Source organism: Rutilus rutilus, assembly GCF_951802725.1.
Source record: "Rutilus rutilus genome assembly, chromosome: 6".
Classification (NCBI taxonomy): Eukaryota; Metazoa; Chordata; class Actinopteri; order Cypriniformes; family Leuciscidae; genus Rutilus; species Rutilus rutilus.
The window spans coordinates 33,221,317-33,237,667 of NC_140214.1; the positions used below are offsets into that span (position 1 = coordinate 33,221,317).

Here is a 16,351-nt window from a genome sequence, read left to right on the forward strand (position 1 = left end):
ACTCCTGTAGTGCCTCATCGGGGCCACACACGGAAACTGGGTATCATACGGTCCCAGGCTAAACTACAGGGGATCTCAGAGCAGCAGTGGGCCCCAGAGACGCGGTGCACAGTCCCACCACTGCGTAGACACGCCCTGGCGCCCGTCAACCACTGTCCCAGCTATGGGCAAATAGCCCCACTGCCTTGTGGTTAGTCTGTTGAGACAAGGCTAAGGGAGCACACCCTGACAGAAAAGCAATGTGCTGGAGGTGCGTAAAAGGTGGGCCTTAAAGGGATACTCCACTTTTTTCGGAAATATGCTCATTTTACAACTCCCCCAGAGTTAAACAGTTGAGTTTTACCGTTTTAGAATCCATTCAGCCGAACTCCGGGTCTGACGGTACCACTTTTAGCATAGCTTAGCATAGATCATTGATTCAGACGAGTCCAGTAGCATTTCTTTCAAAATGACCAAAGAGTTTCAATATTTTTCCTATTTAAAACTTGACTCTTCTGTAGTTAAACCGTGTACTAAGATCGACGGAAAATGAAAAGTTGCGATTTTCTAAGCCTATATGGCTAGGAACTACTCTCATTCCGGCGTAATAATCAAGGAACTGTGCGGCCGTACCATGGGTGCAGCAGGCGTAGTGATATGACGCAGCGCCTGAAAATAGGTCTAATAGGTTAGACAAACTTAGTCCCGGTCACGTTGGAAGAAGTTACCGAGCTGGGGACTATTTTCAGGCGCTGCGTCATATCACTACGCCTGCTGCACCCATGGTACGACCGCACAGTTCCTTGATTATTACGCCGGAATGAGAGTAGTTCCTAGCCATATAGGCTTAGAAAATCGCAACTTTTCATTTTCCGTCGATCTTAGTACACGGTTTAACTACAGAAGAGTCAAGTTTTAAATAGGAAAAATATTTAAACTCTTTGGTCATTTTGAAAGAAATGCTACTGGACTCGTCTGAATCAATGATCTATGCTAAGCTATGCTAAAAGTGGTACCGTCAGACCCGGAGTTCGGCTGAATGGATTCTAAAACGGTAAAACTCATCTGTTTAACTCTGGGGGAGTTGTAAAATGAGCATATTTCCGAAAAAAGTGGAGTATCCCTTTAACAGACGAAGGACCCGACAGCCTCCTGCAGCCAAGATGGGGGACCGGTTGTCCTGGGACCACCCTTGCCATCGGGATTTACCTCATCATTGTGAAGATGCTACTGGGGATGGCGCACCCCCTTTGGCACTTTAAAACCTTCCTTGCGCAGGTCTCCACCTCTGACCACGTTGACAATACCTGGACCCTACAGCGATGGCGCGTCTGGCAACGGGAGCAGGTACATTCTGGGACTGGGAGCTCCTAGTCAGAATCCTGCACGGCAGCAGCACAGGGTATTTGGTCGCTATCAACTGGGACTGAGTGGCAGCTGTTTCGGCAGACCCCTGTGCGACTGAGCAGCCCCATTTAGGGACCGCACTGCTCACCCCAATTGGGGAAGGGCCTAGAAAAGGTGGCCTGAAAATTGCCCATTCAACCATTTACCTGGATAGGTTACCGCGCCTATCGGGTTATTCCACTACTGCGGTCGAAATAAGGAAAATAAGAAATAATACAATTTAAAACTGGCAACATGGAATGTAAGGACTCTCCTGGACTCGCATGGCATCTCTGACAGACCTCACAGGAGAACAGCCCTGATCTCTGCTGAGCTGAGCCGCTACAACATCGACATTGCTGCCCTGAGTGAGACCAGGCTTCTGGATGAAGGCTCTCTAACAGAAGAAGGGGCGGGCTATACCTTCTTCTGGAAAGGTTTTCCCCCAGTTGGAAAACATCTTTATGGAGTAGGAGTAGCCATCAAGAATACCCTTCTACCAAGTCTCACAGAAACACCTGTTGGAATTAGTGAAAGGCTGTGTGGATGCACCCTCCCTCTAAACATTGGCACATGATTGATTTCATCATTATGATGTGTAGTGACATCAAGGATGTTCTCATCACTAGTGCCATGAGAGGTGCAGAGTGCTGGACCGACCATCGTATGATTGTGGCCAAGCTCAATATGAAAGTGTGTTCCCCTTTTTGGCTGCAAGGGCCCAACAAAAAGAGGCTAAATTGTAACCGCTTGGGAAAGATGGAAGCAAAAAGTGAGTTTCGATGTTTCCTAGTCGGAAACTTGTCTGAGCTCAGAAAACACCATGGAACGACAGTGGAACTATATTAGCACTGTATCCTCTACGATGCAGCAGCCAAATCCATCGGCTATAAGAGCAAGAACCACCAAGACTGGTTTGACGATAACTCAGCCACCATCCACAACCTGCTTAAGGATATGGGAAAAGCACAGCGGGCAACTTTAGACAGCCCTTCATCCATTAAGACTAGACAGCATTGGCAGGCAGCTCGAAGGAAAGTGTAAAAGGAAATACGGGCCATACAGAATGAGTGGTGGACTGAAAAGGCACATGAAATCTAATCCTTTGCCGATAAAAATGACATGCATGATTTTTATAATGCTGTCAAAACCATCTACGGTCCAACAAATCGCTGCGTCACTTCGCTGAAAACAGCTGCAAACACTTCTGAAGAACCAGAATAGTATCCCATTGAGGAAGGCTGACCATTTTGACAGCCTGGTTAATCAACTCTGATGCAGACCCCACCATCCTGGACGAATTGCCTGAACTTCCTCCCATCCATCATCTCAGTCTACCACCAACCTTCCAGGAGGTTTTATCATCTGTCCGTTCCCTTAAGAACAACAAGTCCCCTGGCGCTGATAACATCCCTGCTGAGCTACTGAAGGAGGGAGGGTACATATGTATGCGCACCCTCTACTAGTACATCACCAAGGGTTGGACTGATGAGAACATCCCACAGCAATGGAGAGATGCAAACGTTGTAGTCATCTATAAAAACAAGGGTGACAAGGCCGTCTGCGGCAATATTAGGGGCATATCACTCCTTTCTGTAGGCAGTAAGGTCATGGCCAAGGTGCGGCTTCAGAGACTTATTTAAAAACATCACTGAGTCAATGCTGCCAGAATCACAGTGTGGGTTTAGAAAGAACAGGAGCACGATACATGATCTTCACAGCCCGGCAGCTTCAGGAAAAGTGCCGGGAGCAACATCAGGACATGTTAATGGCCTTTGTTGATCTCTCAAAAGCATTTGATACTATGTAAAGAGAGGTTTGCTGTGCTGAGTTTTGGCTGTCCCAATAAGTTTGTTAACATCCTCCGCCAATTCCATGATGGGATTACTGCTCGGTTGACCATAGGCGGACAACAGTCCGAGCCCTTCCTTGTACGCACAGGGGTGTGTGCTACCGCCAGTGCTCTTTAACATCTTCCTCCTGTGTGTCACCAAGCTTCTCCACAACAAGATTGAAAACAGCAGTGGTGTGGCAGTGGACTTCAGATTAGATGGCAACTTCTTTAATATTAGGATGCTACACACAACCACAAAATAGGTTAGGACTGTTCAGCCATCAAAGATCTCACCGTTAAAGGCGTGGACGTCATCATCGGATTTCGATGGACAACCGAAGAAGATAGGCTTAAATCAGACAAGGCTTTGTCAATTCGACAAGTGTTCCGACCATCTTTCCATTTGTTGTTTATACCTGTTTTGCTTCTTTTTCAGATAAATGTCCTTCAGTCCAAAAGAAGATTGGAAATCCTCAAATCTGTAAGATTTAGAAGAACTACAAATTAAAGTTAACTTAAGCTGCATTATTTACAGAGGAAAAAATTAATTACAGATTTAAAAAATACATTCTTTATAATCTGTCTTTGTAGATGCTGTCCTATATGAATGCCAACCTCACGTTTTTCCATCAAGGATATGATTTCTTTAGCCAGCTTCAACCATTAATGAAGCAGCTCAGTGGTCAGGTACAAAGGCATGAATTAAAAATGTACACATGCATTTCATGTGTGTTCAAATGCGAAGCTCATTTTGTTGGGTGTTTGGTTTGTCAGTTGGATCAGCTGGTGGTGGATTCAGCAAAGGAAAAAAGAGACATGGAGCAAAAACACTCAACTATCCAACAGATGGTAAAATATGAGCAGAAACTAATTTTTAATTCCATTGAAAACACATACTTTAAGAAACTTATTCTGTATCTTCCTCTACAAATCTAACTCCTGTTTTCTTTCTACACCAATCAGGCTGCTTTGCAGGTAAAACTTCTCTCTCTTAAATAGTTGTAGGCAATTTTAACAAATAGCATTGGATATCATGAAGTATATTTCACCCGAGATACTAAGAAATTCTATTTTGCATAAAGAAATTTAAGCCTTTTTAGGACTATTCAGAAAATTTACATTGTGAAAATATGTATTAATATTTTTAAATATTTCAAAAGTATTTATACATTGTGAATGTATTTTTTTGTATTGCTTTTATAGTGATTTCTTTTATTTATTTATTTTATCCTTGGATGGATAAAATAAATAAGAATCACAAATCTTAATGGTCCTAAAATATTTTTCTTTATCTATTTTTTAAAGTTTATTTTAGTGTAAAATATGACACAAATATGTTCTCATTTGTGTTTTTTATGCAGTAACTTTTTCCCTGAAATTTTGAGCAACTATAATGAACCAATCACTGCATATAATATTACTGACTGTTACTTTTCTATGTGGATGTTCAAGGATTTCTCCACTGAAGACACAAAACTGGAATATAATGTAGATACTGATAATGGAATAGCTATGGAGGGATACCTCTTCAAAAGAGCAAGCAATGCCTTCAAAACCTGGAACAGGTGTGGCTGCTCATTGTGGTAGTGAACTGTTTGTGTTGGGAGTAAGCTGACATTTCATTTCAGAATAAATTTTTCTCATCTGCAACTTTTTTTATAGATTTTTTTTTTTTTTTTTTTTTTTGCCCTCATCTTGTTTCTTGGCTTATTGACAGGTAGCATATTGCATACTTCTCTAGTTTTAAATCATTTGCCACACATCCTGGATCTCCAAAACCATCTTGAACACTTTTTACTTTCTACTGTCCACAAATACTCTCTCATAAAACCTTTAATCTGTGGCTGAATCCAGTTATTTTCTTCCCCTAATAGACGATGGTTTTCTATTCAAAACAGTCAGCTGGTTTATCAAAAGAGATTCAGGGTAAGTCTGTTGTAAAGACTTAAATAAAGTTGTTGCACTGTAACTACAGTGGTTTTCTACAGTTATGTGCTGAAATGTTTCAGGATAACCCCACTGTAGTGGTAGAAGATCTGAGACTCTGCACTGTTAAACACTGTGAGGATGTGGAAAGACGGTTCTGTTTCGAAGTGGTGTCCCCATCCAAGTATGTTTGAGTCTGTCTTCTCTGGGTAGCAGATTCAGAGATACAAAGTCTTTTTTGTATTCAAAGTTTGACTTGTATGACCTGTTGCGTATCAGGAGCTGGATGATGCAGGCAGACTCTGAGAAACTGCGGCAGGCATGGATCAAAGCTGTGCAGAACAGCATTGCTACGGCCTTCAGAGAGAATGGAGAAGAAACAACTATTGTGAGTCAACTCAAAACACATTAATCTAGTACTTGTCAGAGCTGGGACTCAAATTCAGGTCAATGGTGTGAGAGTCAGACTCTTCAAGCCACTGGAACGTGGTTAACCCAAAAGTAAAGATACACAATTGGAAATGTTGAGATGCAACAGAATTGAATTAAAAGTTAAAGCAACAAAAAATCTACTGATATAGCAGGAGACAGCAATAGGTAATTCCCAGACAGTGTTGGACAGTAATGCAACACTAATAACGCGTGTAATAATATTACTTTTTGCAGTAATATTGTAGTAACTAATTACTAATAAGATTTCAGTAATAATATTAGTTACCATCCATAAAATAGCTTGTTACAACGTTCAATACAATAGCTCAACCTCTACTAGCTTCTAGCTTGCTGCAATGTTGATGTCACATGTAGATTACAAAAATGAATCTTGTAATACGTGGATTTTTGGAGTTCAAATCAGTAGTCTTGGTCACTGGTCTTGGATTCAGCAGCTAGAAATATTGACTTTGATTTTGTTGGGAGAAAAAAATTACAATTGTAATTTACAAATAAGTTGTGGCATTACTTTGGCTTACCCATCCACATCCCTTTGATCCCAAATTACATTATACTAATTTACAAAAGAAACAAAAAATAATAATTCTTACAACCTTACATGAATCATGCATCATGAAATATAATCGTATCTGGGTAAAAGGTGAATTATAATTAGGATCAAGCTACATGTGTTAATTTATGAGATTAATACTATGCTTTTACTCAAAGTTCACTGTAAACCACCATCTAGTGTTTGTAATAACTTCTGATTGCGATCTAATGTGGTCATTTTGGTCATATAATAAAGCAGATATATGTTGTTTGTAACAGTTTAGAAAAAGCTAATCCCTACACCTGCTTAGCATTTCTCATGTAAACATCCTTTATTCCTATAAAAATAGCCCAAATCTTATGAAAATCACAAACAAATCATATGCTGTCGTAATCATATGTTTATTAGCTTCACCTTTCATGAGTAGAAATGTTTCTGTGGGTTAGTACAGTATGTACGGAACAGAACACGTAAGTGGAACTTCATCATTGGAAGAGACAGGGCGGGTCATAGAGATGTATACGTAGATGCCACATTTGACCGCTCCGACACGTCGACTCCAGTGGGTGAACGTGATTTCACCAAGTACCACATGTTCCTGGATCAACATATTTGTTGATCCTGGAACAACTTTCCAATCAACCAATCAGATTTGAGGGACACGTTTACAGTTTATGTTAAGTTTAGGCTTAGACCCAGGGTGAAGTGCTTCAACATCAGTGTTATTCACCTCTCATTTCCCTCAGATTTTAGGGAAAAGTTATGGGTAGGGTTAGGTTTAGGGGTAGGAATAGGGTAAGGACTAAATTTTGGGACAGGAATGTTATTCCAGGATCAACAAAATATTATGATCCAGGATCATGTCTTACTTGGCAAAATCACGGTGACCGACTCCAGTGTTAATTTTGACAACATATTTTGATTTATTTTTAGTCATAGTCTTTTGACTAAAATGCCATTTAGTTTTAGTCATCTGAATTGTTTTTGTTTTAGTCGACGAAATACAATAAGATTTTAAAATCTAATGGGTTTAGTTAAATTGTAATGCATTAATTTAGAATTTCTCTAAAATTTCCAAACCCATTATATACTCCCGGAGAAAACATCTATTGACCTGTTAATATTAATGATTTTAAAGTTTGAACATGCAATACAGACAGATTTAACCCCTTCCCCATCACCCCCAATTTTGGCAAGTGCTGCATACATGAAATGCCCAAAATAAAAAGGTTACTGCTCATAAGTAATTCTGAATAGAAACATAACACACATACATTTAGAAAGCCAACACTTGAGAGTTTATAGTTCAAGACTCAAAATTAACCAGACTGTTATTAATATTGAGATATATAAGCTCAAACATATTTTGAACTTAAATAATCTGGGATCACCAGTGATCCCTGACAGGTAAGGGGTTTAACTGCTGTGACATAAAAATATTATCTTAAAATTAAATAAAACCACTTCTCCAAAAGAAGATCACAGGCTTCCTTTAAATGAATGATATATGCATTCTTTATAACAACTTGCATACATCTTTCTTTTTTCTTTCAAGCAGACATGAAGAGTTCAGATGCAAAAGCCTCTGAGAATGTTTTGGTTTGTGTTTTTATATGTATTAACTCAATATTACTGTTACAAACTCATCCTCTTTACCTGCTCCAGATTCCTCAACTCCACCCACTCGTTCCCAATCCCTGGAATATTAACCACCTGCGCCTGTCTCCCGTCATTAAGAACTCCCATAAAGCCTGTGTACACCTCACTCCGCTTCCAATGACCGCAGTGGAAGACAACGGGAACACCTCTACCTCTTGGTGCTGGACGATTGGGATGGTTGGTATGGAACTCAGTCAACAGAAATAGGTCCAGAATGTCGTCACGAGTGACCCACGATCTTTCCTTGGGGCGTGACCCTCCCAATCGAGGTATTCCAGGCGGCCGCCCCATCGTCGGGAGTCCAGGATAGTGCTGACTTTATAGATGTGTTCCTCATCTGCATCCACTGGAGGATGAAGAGGTATGTCATCAGCACCAGACCCTGGGAAGAAGGAACCAGAGGATTAGTGAAAGGTTTGAGTAGTGATACATGGAATGATGGTGGTAGTGAGGTGGAAGGTTCATATGGTAGGTGACTTAGTTGATCTGCCTCTGGATGGACAATGGACTGACGTAGCAGGCACTTGCGACAGGGCAGTCGAAGACGGATGTCCCTGATGGAGAGCCAGACCTTCTGTCCCGGATGGTATTGGGGTGTAGCAGCTCTTCTTGCGTCGGACTGGCTCCTATGTTTCCAAACTGCCCTCTGCAGATGGATGTGAGCTGAGTCCCAGACCCTCTCGCTCTCCTGGAACCAATGGTTGACAGCTGGAACGTCGAAAGGCTCACCTGACCAGGGAAACTGTCTGTTGGTAACCGAGTATGCACTGAAAAGGGATTAATTCAGTGGTGGCTTGACGCAGAGAGTTCTGAGCATACTCGGCCCAAGGGAGATAGCGGCTCTAGCTGTCTTGGCGATTGTGGGAATTTGACCGCAGATATCCCCTGGATCTTCCGCTCAGTCTGCCCATTGGACTGAGGGTGGTACCCTGAAGACAGACTTAGGCCCCGATCACACCAAACGCATTTTTTTCAGTGAGAGGCGCCTTTTTTCAATTGTTTTCCTATGGCAGTGAGTGTTCTGCGCGCTGTTTATGCGCCCCAGGCGCCTCGCGTTTTACCACCTGCCTCGCGTTTTTGCAGTTAAAAAAAAAGCAACTCTGAGCGGAAAAAGCGCCCGACTACAGCCCGAAGCCATTTGTTTTGAGAATAATGGCTGGCTGATGAAGTTATTGGCTGGCTAGCCGGCTCAGCCAAAACCTAAATGGCTGCTGCAGCCGCCAAACTTTTTATAGCTGCAAATGGCTGAAGCTGCCACTTCATGTCTACAGATGTCTATGTAATTAAATATGTGCTAATTTGCATATATTTAAAAAAACGAAATCTGAGTATTGGATAAAGCCAGGTTAAAAATATTTTTTTCATTGTGTTCACATATTAGATGGGAAAAAAATTACAGAGGGATTTATGGATATCTACTTTTGTTATCCTGTAAATCAGAATATACTGTGTCAATAGCCTTAAAAAAATTATTTTCGCCATGTTTTTGGGAATAAAATGTTATATATATATCAGGCTAGGAATAATATATTTACAAATCCCTCTGTAAATGTCTTCATAATATAACTAGGTACTTCTGAAGTGGAGATTTCCGACTTGGAGTATGAGAGAAAGGTCATTTTGAGAAAACGGGCTTTTAAAGATTTATCATCAGCCAATGACATCGCGCATTCAGTCTTTTTACTTTCACGATTGGTTGCTGATAAAAAGGAAATGACCATATTCGGATCCAACAGGATTGTACAGAAGAGAGAGAGCTTCCTAACGGTGCATGTGATGAGAGGGTGACGGCAGAGATCGCGGAGAAGTATTTTGATTAAGAACGCAAACCTTTGTTGAATTTATGAGAAAATCTACAGACGCAAACAGACGAAGTGTAGTAAAATAAAGACCTAAATGTGTATTTCTGACTTTTTTTCACCACAAGTCTGAAAGAAGACATGTTATTGAAGACAAATATCCAAAAATCTCAAAATTGACCAGTAAAAAAAAAACTTTTTGCCTGCCGTGCCTTAATATAAACACACACTGTTATCAGTATTATTTTGGACAAAGTTTTGCACATTTCACTTCAATGTACACTGAAGCATGCGTCGTGAATTAGCAATGTGGAAACGGTGGTTTATTACTGCAGTAATATCACGTTCAGTGCTATAAATCTCTCCGTTCCAGAATATTTGGTTCATAACATCAATCTTTGATTCAGGTGTTTGTGCAACCGTTCCCTGAAGATTTAACAAAAGTCTGGGTAGGCCTAAGTTTAAAAAAAAAGTAAGTAGGAATTAGGAAAGTATATGAGAAGTGAGATCAAAATTACCTTGCTTGCTTCTTTCCGCCATTTCACCTCAGTGCGAGAAAAAAATGCATCGCTTCTTCTGTACGGAAAATGAACAATTTTAATTGGTCGTCAATTCACTGTGAGTCTGTGTATCGTAGCAACGAGCACAAGACTGTGCTGTTATGAATCCAGTGGGAAAATAGATCTCGTGTATTGTTTATATATTTCGTGTGTGTATGTCTCTATGTGATAGAATTATTATTTGATGCAAATAATTCTAGCCGGCTCAGCCAAACTTTATCAGATGGCGGCTCAATTTGGCTTACGAAATTATTGGCTGGCGGCGGCTGAAATTCTAAATGGCGCAAATGGCGGCACCTGCCGGCGGCTTCGGGGTCTACGCCCGACGTCATCGCGTTTTTTTTTCCACTGTCCAATCGAATGAATGGAGAGGCAGGCCTTCCGTTGTAGTGATGAAAGCTACAGTTGCTTTGAATGCCCGGAGAGTGCGATGATGGAGGATAAACTTGTGGTGCTCTCGCGGGTTACCGGGAGCTTAACAACTTCACAAACCATGTTAACAGAAAGTAAATTAAGTTAATAAAAGGCTGATTTGACGTTTACTTGACTGACATAAAAAACACAGCGCACTGCTCGTTCTGTGTGATCGGGGCAGTGCTGAGTGCCTCGTGTTTTCTAACCTGAAAAACGCGTTAGCTGTGATCGGGACCTTACAGTGAACCCGAGTAATTGGAAGAAGGCATGCCACACTCTGGAGATGAATTGTGGACTGCAGTCAGATACGATGTCCTCTGGGATTCCAAAATGGCAAAATACATGCTGGAAAAGGGTTTCGGCGGTTTTTAGGGCTTTTGGTAAACCTTTGAGTGGGATCAGTTTGCATGCCTTCAAGAAACGATCAATAGGACACAGGTGTTGGAGTCAGAGCATGGTAAGTCCACTGATTTTCCGACAGGAAATTGATTCCGATTTGTGACCAAGGTCGTCATGGGATTGGTAAGGGTACCAGTTTACCTTCAGGTAGCTTCTGAGGAACCTTGGAGATGGCACAGACTGAGCATCCCCTGATATATCGGGAGACATCCTGGGACACCAGTACCGATCGCTTATGAGCGAGAGGCTGCCTGGTTGTCCAGAGTCCGGAGATGTATGAACTGAGTCCATAAGGGATTGGCGAAGGGCAGTTGGAACATATGTCCTTCCCTCAGGAACTCCTGGCGGAGCTGGCTCTGATCGCGTGGCCTTAGCGATCTGGTCATCAAGGGACCATTGAATGGGACTGTTCTGGATTATGCATACGGTACAGTGCATCTGCTTTCTGGTTCTTGTGACAGGGTATATAGGATACAGTGAAGTTGAAACGGGTGACGAATAGGGCCCAGCGAGCTTGTCCGGGATTCAGTCTCTTTGCTTCATGAAGATATTCCAAATTCCTGTGGTCTGTGATTACTTCAAACTTATGTTTAGCTCCCTCCAGCCAGTATCTCCATTCCTCTGAAGCCTGTTTAATGGCCAGCAGTTTGTAGTTGCCAATATCGTAGTTGCACTCCACCGTGGACAGTTTCTATGAATAGAAGGCACATGGATGGAGGATAGGAGGCTCACCCTGCCGCTGAGACAAAACAGCTGCTACCTAGAGTTCTACCAAGAGTTCAGGATTGGGGTGTGCGAGGGTAGTAGCTGTGCAGAAAGCTTCTTTCAACTGGTCGAAGGCATTGGTGGCAGAAGACTTGACAGACAGACCATGACAGAGACTTGGGCCTGTTGCGAAGCAGTGAGATGAGTGGTGAACTGATCTGGTTGAAATTGGCAATAAATCTCCTATAGAAATTTGCAAACCCCAGAAGGTGCTGAAGGTCTTTGACAGATGATGGTTGTGGCCAGTTCTGAACAGCTTGTACCTTCCTCTGGTACATTTAAATACCATGTTCGTTGCTGACATAGACAAGTGAAGTGAATGGTGTCACAGCGGAACTTGCACTTCTCGAGCTTCAGGTAAAGGTGGACCAGAGGAAGAGGGTAACGGTACGTAATGGTCTGTAAGTTGAGAGTGCGATAGTCAGTACAGGGCCCCAAACCTCCATCCTTTTTTCCAAAGAAGAAGAAGCTTGAAGCGCCAGGGGAAGTTGATGGATGGATGAATTCTTGCTTAAGAGCCTCCTCGATGTACTCTTCCATGGCCTTCTGTTGCGGGATGGACAATGGATATACCCTTGGGTAACATTGCCCCTGGCAGCAAGTCAATAGCACAGTCCCATGGCTGATATGATGGTAACTTGGTTGGAGGAGATGCTTGCTGAAAACATCCTGGAACACCCAGCACTCAAGGGGGGTTTCCTGTTAATTGTAAGTTTTTGGACTCTTAATGGTGGTGGAGTTGATTACAATGGTTTCAGAAGATGATTTTTTACTGTTGATGGATGGTTTGATGGACAGTTTCTTGACAGGCTTGATACAGAAATCACTCCACTGTTGAATCATCATTCTTCCAGCAGATGGTAGGATAGTGTTGTAACATCCATGGGCTGGTGACGTCAGCAGTGGTACCCTCCACCATCATGAATGAAATCTGTTCCTGATGGAGGCATCCGATGCGGAGCATCAAAGTGGGGGTGCAGTGTCGAATGTAACCACAGCCCAGAGGTTTTCCCCTGGATCGAGTGGATGTTTAAAGCTTCTGAGCAGGTTATTTTCTGTAGGTGGAGCTTGCAGAGAAGGTTGCCTGCCGATCCCAATGAGTCAATGAGGCCTTTCACTGCAACAGAATGACAGGGAGTCATTACAATGACATCAGTTCTTGTCAAGGGTGTAATAGGAGGTAGTTGGATAGTACTCACCACTGAGCATGGTGGACTAACTGGACACACTGGCATGGGATGTCCTTCTGCCCAACAGTACAAACAAAGTCGATTAAAGATTATTCGTTGATGCTCTGTATTTGACCAGTTGAAGGTGTCAATCAGCATGGGTTCAGGTGTTGGGGGTGCGAAAGATGGTGAGGAGGATGGAGGATGCAGAGCGGGCTGAGACATCGGGAGATTCGGATGGAATGCTGAATAAAACTATGGCTGACCTATGACATCATCATAGATCGCCATCTGTTGACGGATGTCAGAACTGAGACCTTGACAGTAGGCTGTGATCTAAGCGGTTTCGTTCCAACTGCTGATGGTAGCTAGTGCACGAAATTGAAGTGCATATTCGGTAACGGTGGATCTCCCTTGAAGTAATCAATATAGTTGATCATGCAGAGTGTGAACTGGCAGTTTGACCGAAGACTTCTTTGAAGTGGGTTGTGAAAGCCATCAGCGAGTGGGTAACGGCACTATTCCCGTCCCAAATGGATCTTGCCCACTGCAAAGCTCGTCCTGTCAACAGAGAAATCATTCTACTTTTCCTATCTTTTGTAAGTGCAGATTGAAGTAAACTGGAAGATGACTGAAGACTGAAGAGGACTGAAGATCAGATCGCACTGGTAAGTATCTTAGGTAGGTAGTTAGGTAAGTACCTCGGTTTGGAACAACAAGACCAGACAAAGGTGAACTGAGAAGTGACTGCTTACACAGTGTATGATGAGCTGGTGCAGGTGTTGCTGACCAGAATTCGGGTGAATGTGAACGAGTGGGTGGAGCAGAGAATTCTGGTGCTTGGGGATGTGACTGACTCTGTGACAGTTACATTGAGTTAAAGGGATAGTTCACCCAAAAATGAAAATTCTGTCATCAATTACTCACCCTCAAGTCCTCCCAAACCTTTTTAGACTTCGGAACACAAATGAAGATATTTTTAATGAAATCTGAGAATTTTTTGTCCATCCATTGACAGCTATGCAACCACCACAACAAAAGTTCTTAAAGAGATTGTAAAACTAATCCTTGTGAATTGAGCGGTTTAGTCCAAATTTTATGGAGACATGATCACTTTATATGATGAACAGATTAAATTTAGGCTTTTTATTCACATATAAACAATGATCAGCGAACATAAACAGAAGCTCAACCAAACCTGCGTAACACAAGAATGAACCTCATTGGTTCTTGAGGAAGCTCAAACATGCTGTGTAACACACAAGAATAAACCTCATTGGTTCTCACGTCAAGCAAACATGCTTGAGCTTCCGTTTACCAAAACTGATGTTGATGAATGTGTCTGCAGATGTTTATAATTTTAGCATCCGTTGTTCACCTGAACAAAATAGGTTTTATTTGTATAAAATATCAAAATAACAGTGAGATGCCATGGTGAGCAAGTACATTTATTACTCTCAGTGTATGGCCAAACACTGTGGAACACTGTGTTACCAGAAACACCGGTAACACCTAGGGTTGCCAGGTCTCCTAAACAAACCTAGTCAAATGACCCATAGCCCATTGACCCTATCCCAATGATCAAAACTCAAGATATAACACTTCCATACCTACAATACATATTTACAGTAACTGTTATGCATTATACACAATTTCAACATTTAAATCACTATATAGTAGTAATCATAAACATCATAATGTATTCAAAATTATAATGTGTTCAAAATGGAGCTCAAAGGCAGTTCCCCTCCCTCACAAAACTCATCATCTATCACAGTTTTATCATTGGTAGAAAATACAATGAGTGAAATATTACAATACAAGCATTTCAGTCAAATGCAATTTATGCACTATGTCAAACCACTAACTCACAGGGAAAAAATCCACCAACAGCAACAATTTAAAAGTAGCACAAATCAGCATGAGAGCACAATTTTTGGGGGAAAAGCAGCAGTGGGAGTGGAAAGTTCTGCACACGATCTACTGATGACAAATTAAGGATCATTTCCATAATGACCAACGCAGTCCACCAAGAGCAGTGCAAATTAGCGTCTGGTTTAAGACATGCTTTTTTTTGGGGGGATGTTAAATAATGGCGCAAATACCAGTAAATCGACTAGCGCAAACCATAGTAAATCACCTTGCATAATTCATTTAAATATTCTCCTCCCATAAATTTTGCATCTGAAAGGGAAACTCCTACAAATGCATATCCAATAAGGTCAGCCTCAAAAATAACCTTGTCCATGTCTTTTCCGCGCTAATTTTTCACTGCTCGTCTTAGTCGCAGTAAATCCTGGCAGTAGTTTTTTAATGCCAAAATAGGGTTTGTGATGGCGCATAAATCTGGCCCTAAGTGTCTTTAACTACTATGTACTAACGTTTAAATTAATCATTTGATGCAATGCACTTATTGTGTACATACTTGTTTTTACATTGTAAAAAAAATTAAAATAATACCTGCATGTAATTACAGCTGTAATAAATTTCTGTAATTACAGCTATAATTACACTTTTGACTCTTTGGTATAAACCTTAACCCAACCTTAAACCTAACCATACCACTAAACCTGTCCCTAACCTTACCCATATCCCAACTCAATATCAGCAAAAGTGTTTTGCAAGGCAAAATTTTTTATTTTTTTATTTTTTTAAGTTCATTGTAGTTACATGTAAGGACACCAAATATAAAGTGTATATTAGATTATATTTCTCTAATACATAAAATAAGAAAGCTAGACCAGAGTTATTGTGGGCTGAAGAATTTAAAGGGGTCTTATGATGATATTTTAAAAGTTCATTAGGGGGAGGTCGTAACGGTATTGTTTGTAGCCCATTTTCAGTAAAACGATCCGAACTTCCCATCACTAATGTATATGTATGTATATATATGTATATATATATATATGTATGTATATGTATATATATATATGTATGTATGTATGAATGAATGATGTATAACATAACTATATTTCATGTCAATTAATGATCTTTTCTAATTTTGTTGCTTACACTTATGTCCTAAACACCTTGTGAAACTTTTAATTGGGTTTATATAATCCCTCTATATTTGTGACAATCTTGCAATTGATCATACTTGAGTCACACAGACTTCAACATTCAGCATGCAAAACACAATAATGGTAACAATTATATTTTATTTAAAGTAAATTATCAAGTACTCTCTACAGTTCTTTTTTAGTTACTAGAACTCTTGTGTAAGTGAACTATACTAACTAAGCATTTGTCAGTACCACATACTATTCCTATTTCACTTTACTTGTTTGTTTTTGAGGCAATCGGTTTGCAAGGTTTTTTTTTTTAAGTAAGCCCAACTAATTAGATTTTACAGTGTGGGTAAGAGAGAACTTAAATAGAGGAAGGCATGTTACACTGTAGTGAAATATGTACTAGTATTTAGAAACACTGTAACTTGGAATGCAGATTCTTTAGGGTCCTGATCACCCTGTATCGGT

At 41.0% G+C, this 16,351-nt stretch overlaps 1 protein-coding gene across 1 annotated transcript in view; it reads left to right on the forward strand.

Annotated features, from left to right (window-relative positions):
* Nucleotides 1-16,351, forward strand: part of acap2a (ArfGAP with coiled-coil, ankyrin repeat and PH domains 2a) — a 104,051-nt gene that overhangs the window by 55,739 nt on the left and 31,961 nt on the right. The window contains exons 7-14 of the mRNA XM_084411820.1: nucleotides 3,636-3,680; nucleotides 3,791-3,886; nucleotides 3,974-4,048; nucleotides 4,163-4,174; nucleotides 4,652-4,764; nucleotides 5,074-5,125; nucleotides 5,209-5,309; nucleotides 5,405-5,513. Coding sequence (XP_084267946.1) covers nucleotides 3,636-3,680; nucleotides 3,791-3,886; nucleotides 3,974-4,048; nucleotides 4,163-4,174; nucleotides 4,652-4,764; nucleotides 5,074-5,125; nucleotides 5,209-5,309; nucleotides 5,405-5,513 — 603 coding nt within the window. The remainder of the gene's footprint in view (nucleotides 1-3,635; nucleotides 3,681-3,790; nucleotides 3,887-3,973; nucleotides 4,049-4,162; nucleotides 4,175-4,651; nucleotides 4,765-5,073; nucleotides 5,126-5,208; nucleotides 5,310-5,404; nucleotides 5,514-16,351) is intronic.